This window comes from Aspergillus foveolatus (assembly GCF_047715535.1).
Source record: "Aspergillus foveolatus strain CBS 279.81 unplaced genomic scaffold BDW70scaffold_62, whole genome shotgun sequence".
Taxonomy (NCBI): domain Eukaryota; kingdom Fungi; phylum Ascomycota; class Eurotiomycetes; order Eurotiales; family Aspergillaceae; genus Aspergillus; species Aspergillus foveolatus.
In genome coordinates, this window is record NW_027396126.1 from 15,304 (window position 1) to 27,875 (window position 12,572).

Consider the following 12,572-nt stretch of genomic DNA (forward strand, 5'->3'; position numbering starts at 1 on the left):
AGTGTCGTCTATTAATGATTTGTGGCGAGAAAGCGCTGCAACAATAATGCTTATAGTGCGACATAACCGAAAAATGATAGCTACTTGCACATTCCACGACAGATACGTCATATGATGCCGAACAAATAATACCTATTTTATTTCAAATTCACTAAAATACAGATAAAATATCAATTTATATCCATTCATGCATACCCATTCATGCAAACATCGCATCGAGATCATCTATTCATCACCAGTATTGTGGATCTTGTTAGGCAGCGCGCGCTCAAGCTTCTCGGGGACAGCCTTCTGGATTCCCTTGGGGACGATCGAGTCCTGGCCATCGTTAAGGGCATGGGTCTTGTGGCTACCGCTGGAACCGGTGTCGTGAACCTTCGTGTGTTAGCTTTGATTCTTCCTTCAGGTGTAAACCGGCTAGACGTACAGAATTGGGCAACGATTCCTCGAGACCCTGAGGAACTCTCTCTTGGACTCCCTGGGGAACCTTGGAGCCGCCGGTGGCGTGGGAAATGCCTTGACCGCGTGCGTTTTGCATATTGGAAATTGGACGATTGAAGTGGGTGGTAGAAATTGGTGGTACAAATTGGTAGTAGAAAATGACTAGTATAATGAAGTTGATTCTTACCTTTGAGATTAGATATTTTAAAACCGCTGGCTATATAACTTTCTAACTGCTCACGGTCGTCATCATGCTCTAACGATGGTGTATGGGGGAGATCGGGAATAGTGGGCTGTGATTGGTTGATCGTTAATCCTATAATCTGATTACATGGAAGGTTACGCGATTACGTCTTGATGAACGCCATGTTCGGTAGGCCAGGCGATCGTCCTCGATAAGAGGTGATTTGTACGCCATCGGTGATGCACCTGCACGGTCGCGTAATGGTGAGGTGCCGAAGGGGTCATAGGAGGAGCAGATCTCACTTGTGTAAATGAACCACGACATGACGGCATTGGGCGCCTTCTAGATTCAACTGAGCATATGAAGCTCAGTAAACGAATGGATCTGCTCGTTGGCCACCGACTAAGTGGTCTTTCCACCGACTATTCCTGCGGACCTGCGTACCTAAGTCTGCCGAAGTGCTTCTCGCGGCGTACAGCCTCGGCAAATCTTGGGGACGGTAGCACTGGAAGATTCTTCTGACAGAGGTAAGATGACGCAGTGTGGTGTCATGAAGACAAGGGTGCAGCCCTGTGTTTTTTGTAAAAGCTGGCCCGTTTGGCGAGCAGATGGGACGAGAAAAGCAGGAGAGTTGGCGTAGCACCGGCATTCTTCTGATACACCTAAAGCTTTACTGTCTGTCCACCCGGTCCTTTCGAGATTACCAACTACAGCCAGTAGGCCCCGGTGCTGCTCCATGCTTCACTGAGTATGTTGTTTGTTCCCCCCCTCGGGAAACATGAAATTATCGTGCCACAACTTCATCTCAAGAGACACTCTCACCAAAATTAGAGCTGATCAAGCATATCTTTGATCATTCTTCCCATTGGTCAGCTACTGGCACCCCGATAACCACTGATTCCCTCCTCTGAAATTCTCGTATATGAGAAAGGCTTCCCCAGCATCTACGTATCAGTTACCAGTTCTAAGATTTTAATGAACGATTGTGTCTACTGCCTAGCCGCCGCCCTTTTGCCTGGGAATTTGACATATAAAGTAAACAAGCATCTACCAGTTAAGACGGGCCTAGTACCGCATCTCGAAAGTGGAGTTGCCATCTGTTCTCCGCTCATACCTTGTTGGAATCAAGTACACCCATGATGTCTCTCGGGATAAATCCGAGGCCTTCGGATATATCCGATCAGACACAAGCCCATCGCAGCTCTTGAACTTAACGCAACAGTTTCCTTTGATTGCTCTCTAGCTTAAGAAATATGAATACCCCCATGTCATATACCATGGTCCCGAGGCACTGACTGACAACCCATATGTGAGTCGCACCTCTCTGTCCGGACAAGGCCTTATTCCGTCGTCCAGAACGGAGACCTTTCGCAGGTGTCAGTCCATAATGACTCGTACCGGAGCAGACGCAGGTGCGCCCCGGCTATATCAGTTCTTCCTGTTGAGTGAGATTAGATAGTCTGGAGCACAACGTTAATGAAACTTTCATCACCCTAAGCTACATAGCTACTAGTTTGATCACCCGTGGCAGAACCGGGACTAAGTACCACTGGAACAAGCCGACTTCAACAACCCAAAACGGCCCCGCCGATATCTCCTCTTCCTCTTCCCAACCGTATTATGGGCAAGCAGGCTTTCATGGTCCTGGGCAGCGTCTCCGTAAAATATTCGTACTTGGGCGATCGGTCATCATCATCACCACCACCATATTGTAGATCTCAATTGATTGAGAAGCTATGTAACTCTATTGAAAGAAAACAGAGCTTCTACGCCCACCACTGCCGGGACGCAACTTCAACAAAACACCACTTCCCAATCTCCCCTGCGGTCAACCTGGCCCTTTGAAGAGATACTGGTGGCGGGCCGGGAGAAAGGTGGACGGCCTTGTTTCTGCTTCGGGAAGCCATTGCAATACTCCCACACTTGACTGATTTAGCAGCCAATTGGGAGAATTCTGGGAACTCTAGCTGTGCGTATAGAGATTGGGATACCGATAGAGGAAGAGAACATAGTATTAATTTGGTGTAGGCTTGACGGTTCATATTTGCTAACTTTCAGGGTATAGTCCATCTTCCCAGTCTCTGTTAAGAGTATTTACAGAATTGTCTCTGCAGTTCCATTACATCAATCCGCCTGTGCAATTCAGGTACAGGTTCACTTCCAGAATATCCTGCCCTCAAACAATCTCCTGGCCGTCCGAAATACTGTCGCAAAGTCCAGCCCCCCGTCTGCTCCAAACGTAGCGCCTACAAGAATACTTCCGCTCGCGTGGCCGATAGTAATACCCGTCGGATCCACGGGGTTCGAACTTGTCACATCCGCAACTGTACTCCCTGGTAACCGAGCAGCAGTCGCCAATGCCAGCGCCACCGTGATTGGGACAGCCTTATGCGGCTGACCGACGGAGAGGGCTCGAACGACCAGATCAACACGCGAGTCATCTTTAGGTGCCGAAACAATTCCAATCTTGGGGACACTGCCAGGGACCGCCTCTGGTGACTCAGCGAGGCCCATCTTCGCGCCAGCCTGACGGCGGATAAGGTCTAAGCGGGCCAGAAGACCCGGAGTGGAAGTGATCCCGTCCGGTGTCAAAGTTCCTGATACACCAAGGTCATCAGCTTTGACGAAAACGCACGGGTTTGCAACGTCAATGCACGTCGCTTCGACGCCATCGAAGATATCTTTGACAGCCTCAGTCGGAAGTAGCTTCCCCGTCCGTGATCCAGCAGGGTTGACAAAGTCCAGCTTAATAGGCGCCGCCGTCCCCGCAACACCATCAATAGCTAGTTCTCCAGCCGCAGCAGCCTCCCCATTAATGACAGGGAAGGTGGCATGGATAATTTTGCCAGTGTTCGTGTTATGAATCCGCACAACCGCAGAGTCGGCGTCCTTGTGTGCGGCGAAGAGCCCACTGTCAACAGCATACGGCCCAACCGCACTTACCATGTTGCCACAGTTACTGGAGAAGTCGACGTCGGTATCTTTGATTCCTAATGCGGCGAATGTATAGTCCACGTCTGCGTCGGGATGCGCTGATTTTCCGACAACGCAGACTTTCGACAGGCTCGAGATTCCGCCGCCGAGGCCGTCGAGCTGGCGCCCGTAGGGATCTGGACTGCCGATTACTCCTCGAAAGATCGGGGCCCATTCATCCCGGTTCTTAGGGAGGTCATCTTGGTTGAAGAAGACGGCGCGGGATGTTCCGCCGCGGTAATAGGCTGCCGGGAGGCAGGATTGGCTGGCCTTTAAACTTGATAGGTGTCTGTAAAGAGAGAAATTGGGTCTTTGGCAACGCTGAATGGCACGAACAAACATTTTTGAGGTGTTCATCTGAACGTGAGTTGGATGGAATGAAGAGGATGGATTGCCGATGGTCGGAGGTTTAACTAGACGTCGGAATCGCCGCCGAACTCCTGGGCACGTGATCAGCTATCGGATAGTTCCGTTAGGGTTGCTCGAATTATCACCAGAATTTGAACTTTTATATGAGCATGGACTATCCTTATATGAAATGCTAGATCCATCGACGTTGACTGGCGGCTATTTGGAGTAATAGGATTGATCGGCGCTAGGGCAAGCGCCTTTCCCCTTCGAAATAGCGTATTATTCTGGAATGGCTAGTGATATAAATAAGTATTCGGGAAAATAACAAGCCAATACCATGATTTGTCCTTCCATGCGTCCTAATCTATAGTTCGTGACTAAAAACGGTGTAGAGTAATGGTGGATGCGGCTCATCGAAGAGTGCCTATACGGCATCCAGCTCTTTGGGAAGCGCACAGATCCATCCTACTGTATAGTCCTAACGAATAGGAATGTAACCAGAGCGGCTTACTAAATTCAATGCTGCAAAGATAGCTGATGGGCTGGTTTGGCAGGGACTAAGTGTGACTGGTAAGCGACATGTTTAAGCTTCGGGCGCGCGTAGATAAGGAGAGATAGAGTAGCGTTTGGAGTACGGCATGAGCTGATTACTTTAAGAGCAAATTTTCCATTGTCTAGACCTCGATTATTAGGGCTCTTACATGTGAATCACAGTGCTACTACTTCAATTAGCATGCCGACGTACGAGATGCATCGCCAGTATACCAAAGTGCCCTACCCAGCAGCGCCGATTACGAGATGTGCCGGCCCAGCAACGCGCGCGGTGATACCCCAGATATATTTCCGCTGAGATTCACGTCGTGCATACTGCGGCAGACGTGTCTACTGCAGCCCGGCGAGCGCCGATCTAGGCGTCTATGTCGGCATCCGGACAGGTTGGCATCGCATTAGCTGGGTACCGAACTACAGGCCACTGATAAATGTATATTGTGCAGTCTAAAAGACGCCTGAGCACGGGATGGAGCTCAATGCGGACATTTGCTATCAAGAGCAACGCGATGCTAAATCACTTCCAGATATCCCGCCGTCCGACTCGGAATTGTACTTTCTCGTCTCCAAGATTGCAATAGCCGACAGCGCATAACAGGCCCAGGATATGCTGAGTGCGTACGATGAGCTGCCAGAGCGACTCCGAGCGTCCTTGGTGGACACGATGTTGGGTGAGCTCACCCTGGAAAATATGCGGGCACAACAGGATGCTCTCTGGCATTGCGACGCCGACGAGGCCTGGAGCTATGCTAGCCCTTACAGACAAACAGTTGGACCTGGATGCAGTAAATGCAGCACACCATCATCCATATTCCGACCTCCTTCCTGGTATCACATTAGTCTCTGGAAGCTGCAGAGCCTATTGTTACAGACCTGTCCACGGCGCGATCCGTCTCCTTGGCTTTTGCCTTGGACTGGGACTCGACCGAGGATGAGTGTGCCTTTAGACTGCCTGCGCACATCTTCCGTTCCTGCTTCGTGGGCTGGAAGGACCCAGCACTTGGCCCAGCCCTCACCGACCGAGAGCGCGAGCAGTACAGGCAACTCCTCCCTTTCTCTTCGGGCATGTTGCTATCGACTATGACATGATAGATGACGAGGTTAATGTGATTGCACCATGTCCAAGAGCCTTTCGCGAAAATAGTGACGTAGTTGTTCCCCAGTATATCCCCATGTCGAATGCTGCGCTGGAGCGCTCCAAGGAAATCCATGCCAGATAGGATCCGCAGCGCGTCTTCCCACGATATGCCAAATATGAAAAACACGAGAAATAATGAAGAGTCTATGGACGAGGCAAGAGATGCCAAGTATCTAACTTGAAAGCGCTAAGGGTGTGGACTTGGGTTGCGGGTTTTTGTCAGATGGCCTAGGCGTTCCGGCAGCGCTCCAAACCCTAATTCGTATCCTTGACCAGCTCAATATCAACCTTCTAGACACAAAGAGAGTGATAGCAGTATAGAGCATAACCCCGGCTTGCTATTTCACTACATTTAATGAATCAGCTGTTGAAGCAACTTTTATCCTTGGAAGCTCCATCCAGCCACTTAGTCTCTAACAAAACTATACTTTGGAGGCTAGCTCATTGCTTTAGAAAGATGGAACGAAATTCTGGGCTTCCAGGTCTGAAATCAAGCAGCGGCCAGTCTTGAAGCCATATAAATACTGTATAGCTTGTTTCAGCCTTTTTGTCGGAAATTTTACCAGTGATACTCAGGAACCGGCCTCTTGGCTACTACGGTCTCCGTGACAATGGGCACACAAACTCCCTGCCACGCGGCTGTCGGGTAATCTGTAATACTACACCTAAGGTTACTGGTTAGCATCAAGTTTTGGATGCTCTTTGCCATGCAGGGTTACCTGGTGCGGATGTCTGGCGAGATAAGAGACCAGAAGCCTGGAATAATGCAGGGCAGACCAACCGCCACAGTTGCTATCTAAGCCCCCTGGACGTGCTATGTGCTTATATTGTCTAGTTTCGGCGGCCAGCCCTGTTCAGATCGTCTAGTATTCATACCAACCTCGGGTTTTATAAGGTCCAGGACTCCAACATTTTCAATGTACATTTTAGGACTTGGAAGACAGTCGCAGGCGAATCCAGTCATACCCATTTGTCCCATAAGAAATATTTTGTTTTCCCATAATGTCTCCCATCACCAAGTCCCTTCCCTGTCTACATCATATCAACCCTCCTGAGCTCTACGAGCCACCACCGCACACTCACAGGTCGTCACCACCACCGGACCATGTCGCATTGTGACCACGTCAATAGGCTCACAGTCGTTCTCCCTTGGTCTGGTGAATCTGTTAAAAAGCAACTCGGTCGTACTCAGTTCTCCTATCTTCCGGATCTCGCAGTTGGCAGAAGGAGCCCTAGTCTCTTCGGCTCGCGGGGACTTCTTATGCCAACGTGTCATTTTCTCAGTCCAGACGATTCTGTACAAGAGTATTGCATTCGATCCTCCGCTGCTTCCTCGAAACTCGAACTGGCGAAACACGGTGTGCAATCGTTTTCCTACAAGCACGTTCTCATGTATTCTGAACCATGGTGACGGAAAGTCGGTTTCTCTGGGGCCTTCATCTCATTCAAAGGACCAGTGTCCACAGCCCGCAACACGAGTAGCGACCGCGACGGCCAATTCTCCTTGACCTGCTTTGCCAACGGCGAGCTTGGCCGCCAGTTATCAAAACGGCCCAAGGCGGAACGTACAAAAGCCGTCCTGGAACATATTGACCGGGTCTTTAGTCCTTATATGGAAGTGCCTAAGCCCGTCGCCGTTGTTCAACGCAGTTCGAGTAAGGATCTCTGGCCGAGGGTCTGTACGGTGCCTCTCTTGCCACCGGGAACTATGTCGCTCCACGAGCATGCGTTACGAACGCCACTTGGAAGGATACACTCTGTTGGCACCGAGACCTCGTATGAATGGGCAGGGTATATGGACGGGGCCGTGAGATCTGGGGATCGCGGCGCGAAAGAAGTCATTGACGCCCTCAGCCAAGCGAGATTGTAGGACATAATGAGTTTCGTTGTCCAGGATGCATCGTCTCTACTCTTAGTGAACTCAGCAGTGAATCTTGATTTGCAAGGGAAAGGTAAGATTGTGGACAGAATATCGCCATATACAGGATCATCAATCTCAGGCGCAGCATCATCGAGTAACCTCGCCGAGGCAAATATGTATTATCATACTTCAAGTACTAGGGTTGAGTCGCCCAATTGCACTTTTACGTGAAATATTCCGGCGGTTATCTGTGCCTAGACGAGTTCGAACCCAGTGTGACTGCCCAGAATTGCTGACAAACATGTTAGAGTCCTACATCCTTCAACTGCAATACGTGGTAGGGTTTAGGGACAATTGCTAACAAAGGACTTGGCTAATGAAGCGAACAAATCTTGCTGTTCTATTCATGATTACTCTACTATCCCCTGTATCAGATAAGAACCATAGCTGTAACCGTCCAGATTTTATACACTACCATACTAATGTCTATATATCTGCTTGGGCTAGTGCTCGCAGAACAGCACGGTGACTGGCCATCGAAGAAGTGACAGCAGTGCTCTCCTTTGCACGACCGCAGAGTTATAATACACTCTGAAGCTTGAAGTGTAACGGGCACTTGGGCAACTGATTGTAGATCAGAGATGACTGTACAACTCTTATGTCGCCATTGACGCCTGCGCATGGGTAGCTATTCACCCAAAGAGACAGATACCAACTCTTTTAGGGACGAACCACATGGCTCCAGGCTGCTAACGCCTACATCGGTTTCCCTAGGCAATAAACGGTGTCACGGACAGACAGTTTTTTGGCGAACTCTTCTTCTTGTAGAAACGGAGAAGGGGATTCGATGATGCTCAGATTCCCAATGACCCAGTTCCTCCAAGGGCGCCAATGCGGTTGAGCGCTTAGGCTCTGAGAAATCTCGGCGACTTGTCTTTGTACTTATGCACATGGGTTAAATACAACTATCTCTGTAGCTTGTTTACCTGCGTAGTCGTCGACCACCCCAAATCCGCCTCAATACCGCGCAGAAGATCAACGACTATCTGCCGCTCTTCTGGCTTTTCCAAACACTGGCCAACGGCATAGAGCAGGGTGATCATTTGTACACGCGCACCGACCTGCGGCCTGCCGAGGGCAATGCCGCATATTTCCTTGCAGCGGTAGTCAACCTCTTTCGTTAGCTCGCGGTAAGCTTGGAGGCGATCAAACGCGGTGCTGGGACCTGCAATGTCGTCGGGTGGCCGGTTTAGTGATAATGCGAGGCGGCCAAAATGGTATTGCTGCATCGCCACAGCGCAGGAAGTGAGGCTGTAGAAGATTTCCGGGAACGGCATGTGACTGGGTTCGGTTGGGGCGAGCTTTGGTCGTTCGATGCGTAAGCAGGGACGAAATGTTTCTGGAATGCGCTCGACCCATGATTGGAACTCAAATGAGATTTTGAGCCATGATGCGGTTGTGGGATGGGAGTCGGGTGAGTTAGAACTGGATCTGGTTGAGTTTATGGATTGCGGAGACTGGCCTCCAGCCCATTGTTCAAGTTGGGACTTTTTCGCCGCTGCAAGATAATTTGTGAGCTTGTTAAGAAGGCGTGTCAGCACGTTCGTTGCCATATCTTCTTGTGACCAATGGCTCCTGGGGACTTCTGGCGGCTCTAGGTTTCCTTGGTCATCAAGTGAGAGGCCCGCTGCTCGCCATAGAGCCAAGTCATCCGGATCGAGGTGGGTTGGCAGGCGGTTATAGTACGAGGCTAGATAATCCATCCTCGCAAAATTCCAGAACACCGCTGTGAGGCCTGGGGAAAGCTGGTTGCCGCCATCTTTCTTAACTAGTTCCAGCAACTGACTGAATAATGGTTTCACTCCAGTAAGGTACCTGGGATAATCAGTTTCAAACTTAGGACCTTTAAAGCGGTTGGTGACGTACGATTGCCACTTCTCCCCGGGCTCATCAAATATCTTGTAGAGGGTAAGGATTGTAGAAGCGGCTAGCAAGTTTTCGGTTGTTTTCCAGGCTACATCACTGGTGTGTGGAGTTTGTTCGCTTCGCTTCAACTGGAAACTGAGCCAGCGGTTAACGACGGAGATTGGTGGTTCGAGGATATCCGACGTGGACACAGCCGCATAGTCTGACATGGAATTGCTCATATGAGAGACAGCAAGATAGTAGTAATTTGCGGCTTTCAAAGACCAATCGACATGTTGGCCGTTTGGATAAGACTCCATGGTGGCCGGCGACGTAAATAAGCCGCCGCCCGCTGTGGATTTGACACCCTTCATCCTGGCTAGATGCTTTGCAGAGATGGATGCAATAGCGCAGCGCAATGACTGCTCATCTATGGCTCGAATCGGTACGCAGCCGCCGAAGAATTTTCCGGAATCTGAAACATCGAACCTACGTCCTAATCAGTGAAGCTGGTAAAGCACACTATTTCCAGGCTTACCACGCAGCGATCACTTCGCAGTAGTGCCTTGTCAAGAAGCATATCTCATGCTCTGTCCCGGTCATGAGCTCGGAGAATATGTCCTGAAATTCCTCTTGCTCGCCTCGCTGGGACGGAGTCCTTGAGCTAGACGGGTTGATATGAGGCGATGACTGCCTCGAGCGCTCATGAAACGTGCCAGTGCCAGCGCCAGCGCCAGCTCCGGCATTATCTAGAGTCCAGGAAGGCTGCTGAGCGCGGGCATCAGAGCCCTGCCATCGCATTGGCCCGAGTACCGCGTCGCTTCCTGTACGATTGACCGACATGGTAGTAGCAGGGGGCTGGCTTGCCTCAGCCAAGGGAGCACTGTCCAGAACTGAAGTTTCTGAACGCATTGCCGGTCGATGTTCCCGGTCGTGCACTGGAGGCGCTGTAGGATTAGGTTGGCCTTGGGGTTCCAAGCCGGTGCTGATACCTTCATTGTGAAGCGACTCTCGTTGTGGATGATTTGCGGCCTGCTATCTTAGCAAATAAGCTTACCAATGGACAAGGACAAGCAAGGCTTACTCGTGAAGGTTTCGCAGTAATGTTCTTGGCGCCAGCTTCCTGGTAAGGAGCGTACCGCCGCCTTACTGAGGCGCCTTGGTCGATGAACTTTCTTGTTTGCACAAATCCCGGGCATTCGACCCCGGCATCTGCGCAGCGCTGGCAGTGCGGCCGTGTTTCGTCACACTACGTTATCAGCATTGATCCAGCGATAAGAGCGTGGCACAAACCTTAAGATGCCTCTTTTTACAGCGCTCGCAAGCCTTGTTGGAGGGTACCCCGGGCATTGTTACGGGTTACTGGATGCAGTTGGCTAACTGCAGTCCTAGTCGATAGATGGCAGCATTATTGGTGTCTGGGCCAGAATCGATAGTCAGGTTTCACTTTCAAGTTGAGCGTCGACGGATCCGGAAGTTCGGCAGCACGACCGGCGATTGCTCGGCTACGGAATAACAATATTCCGGCTCCCGAGGCCTTCCCCTTTGGGCGCAGCATTTGCCGCCATCGTCTTCACCTCTCAGCAAATCAAACACCACAATGCTTAGAACGAAACCGGAACCAGCTTCTTTGTCTCGCACAACTGTTACGAGCAGTCCTGGACACAATTACAGTTTCACTTGGCCATATCAACCACCATTAGGATCCTCGATCGGAGGGCTTCGTCCGTTTGAGGCAGAGAACCACCCTTTGTATAAACATTGGCTTGGTGCGTACTTACGGTCGTCCTTCTTCAAGTTCAAACTAATCCTCCCATAGACTCTGGAAAACCACATAATGTCATCTGTTCTGAGTGTCGTGGGCCCAACAATCTGCTCTCCTGCCAAACATGCTGCAGATCTTACCACGGCTCGTGTCTGCCAGCTTCCGATTCAGCAATTGAGACTTCCCAATTTCGCTGCCCAGCATGCGTAGCTGGACGCTGGGATAATGCGCCTGGAATGCTCGACCATCTCACATCTCCTGCTATCTCCCGTTCAACAACGCCTGTTGTCCGTGCCGCAAATAGTGGGATCATTAGTCCAGCAGCTGAGATGGCCGGCTCTGTCCATACAACATCAACAGCACGAACCGGGACGCACACCCCGTTCCGCATCACGGACAATGCCGCGGCACCGGATGCTTTTGACCCCAGTATCCTCTCTCGAGCTCGAGACTTTCTGCGAGCCCACGGCGGCTTCCCGGAATCTCAAGAGTTCTCGATGGACCTTCTATTGAAACTTGGCGCCATGATGACAGAGCTGGATTTTCATCGGGACCAGGTTCAGGAGCTGGCCTCTGAAAATGCGCATTTGCGACAGGACAATGCGAACATCAGAGCATATTTGGATTCTAATCTAAGGACAGGCAGGCCTTTTGGGCCTGGTGGGGACTCTTCCGACATTTCGCGGCCGCCATCTGACACGACGGGGAAATCGTGGGACAGGATCGTAATGGATCTGATCTGAGACGAACCAGCAGGCTTGGTTGGTGTGCACTGCTCGATGAAATGTCCTATTCTCACATTTCTCCTTCCGGAGCAGTTTGCTGCATATGGAAGACGTGGCGTCACGTCATCAATCACTGGTACAGGATGACGCTGCTTCAGCCCAATCGAAGCTAGATTCCGCACTACTCTTGTGCATATCTCGCAATTTCGGCTGCGTATGTGCTCCGACTCAGAATGGACGGGGTCCTTTGCAATCATCGGCGGAGCTAAATGCCACTCCAGAACCGACTCGAGTAGGTCGGCGTACCATTGCTGGCTCGGTTCGAGGGTGCAGCCAGAAAACAATTATAGGCCAAATTGATTTGGGTTATAGACGAGCATTAATATTTGATGTTTCAAAGGTGAGGAAGTAAAGATTGGGATATATATCTGAGCGGGGGTGCATGGATCGCCAGAGGCTGCGCTAGAGGGACTAATGGCGCGTTAAGCTCCCTATGCAGTAGTCTGCCCCTGTCTATTGCTTTAGCCCATATTCCAATATACCTGACGATCCCCCTCATTTTCCCCTCGATGTAACCTGCCCCGACCTCCGGTCTTTCTGCGAATGTGCGGTTTATAATCAGTTTCTCATGCATGGAATGCTACGTTCCTGCCCTTCCTGTTTGCGAAATCCCAACCACA

General features: G+C 50.6%; 4 protein-coding genes across 4 annotated transcripts; 1 reads left to right on the plus strand and 3 right to left on the minus strand.

Annotated features, from left to right (window-relative positions):
- Positions 1 to 225: 225 nt before the first annotated feature.
- On the minus strand, positions 226 to 538 carry BDW70DRAFT_163081 (uncharacterized protein; the record flags this gene model as incomplete). The annotated part of the gene is made up of 2 exons (XM_073741240.1): positions 226 to 375; positions 428 to 538. 2 exons carry the CDS (start codon positions 536 to 538, stop codon positions 226 to 228), a joined length of 261 nt encoding a protein of 86 aa, XP_073592694.1.
- Positions 539 to 2,661: 2,123 nt separating this feature from the next.
- On the minus strand, positions 2,662 to 3,961 carry BDW70DRAFT_142645 (DUF453 domain protein). Its single transcript, XM_073737960.1, has one exon. It carries the CDS (start codon positions 3,953 to 3,955, stop codon positions 2,780 to 2,782), a length of 1,176 nt encoding a protein of 391 aa, XP_073592695.1. The 5' UTR covers positions 3,956 to 3,961; the 3' UTR covers positions 2,662 to 2,779.
- Positions 3,962 to 7,998: 4,037 nt separating this feature from the next.
- Positions 7,999 to 10,836, minus strand: BDW70DRAFT_142646 (Zn(II)2Cys6 transcription factor domain-containing protein). The gene is made up of 5 exons (XM_073737961.1): positions 10,696 to 10,836; positions 10,487 to 10,651; positions 9,941 to 10,434; positions 9,424 to 9,891; positions 7,999 to 9,372 (listed from the first exon to the last, which is right to left on the minus strand). Exons 1-5 carry the CDS (start codon positions 10,750 to 10,752, stop codon positions 8,463 to 8,465), a joined length of 2,094 nt encoding a protein of 697 aa, XP_073592696.1. The 5' UTR covers positions 10,753 to 10,836; the 3' UTR covers positions 7,999 to 8,462.
- Positions 10,837 to 10,864: 28 nt separating this feature from the next.
- Positions 10,865 to 12,098, plus strand: BDW70DRAFT_104905 (PHD finger protein). The gene is made up of 2 exons (XM_073734376.1): positions 10,865 to 11,171; positions 11,222 to 12,098. Exons 1-2 carry the CDS (start codon positions 11,003 to 11,005, stop codon positions 11,908 to 11,910), a joined length of 858 nt encoding a protein of 285 aa, XP_073592697.1. The 5' UTR covers positions 10,865 to 11,002; the 3' UTR covers positions 11,911 to 12,098.
- Positions 12,099 to 12,572: the final 474 nt, after the last annotated feature.

What these genes read in the sequence shown, in the direction of transcription:
- BDW70DRAFT_142646 (XM_073737961.1), bottom strand. Translation starts at nt 10,752, where the DNA reads ATGCCCGGGGTACCCTCCAACAAGGCTTGCGAGCGCTGTAAAAAGAGG. An exon ending in TTACTGCGAAACCTTCACGA is followed by an intron (nt 10,435 to 10,486) that starts GTAAGCCTTGCT and finishes CTAAGATAGCAG; the next exon opens with GCCGCAAATCATCCACAACG. An exon ending in CCCGGGGAGAAGTGGCAATC is followed by an intron (nt 9,373 to 9,423) that starts GTACGTCACCAA and finishes TGATTATCCCAG; the next exon opens with GTACCTTACTGGAGTGAAAC.
- BDW70DRAFT_104905 (XM_073734376.1), top strand. Translation starts at nt 11,003, where the DNA reads ATGCTTAGAACGAAACCGGAACCAGCTTCTTTGTCTCGCACAACTGTT. An exon ending in TTTGTATAAACATTGGCTTG is followed by an intron (nt 11,172 to 11,221) that starts GTGCGTACTTAC and finishes ATCCTCCCATAG; the next exon opens with ACTCTGGAAAACCACATAAT.
- BDW70DRAFT_142645 (XM_073737960.1), bottom strand. Translation starts at nt 3,955, where the DNA reads ATGAACACCTCAAAAATGTTTGTTCGTGCCATTCAGCGTTGCCAAAGA.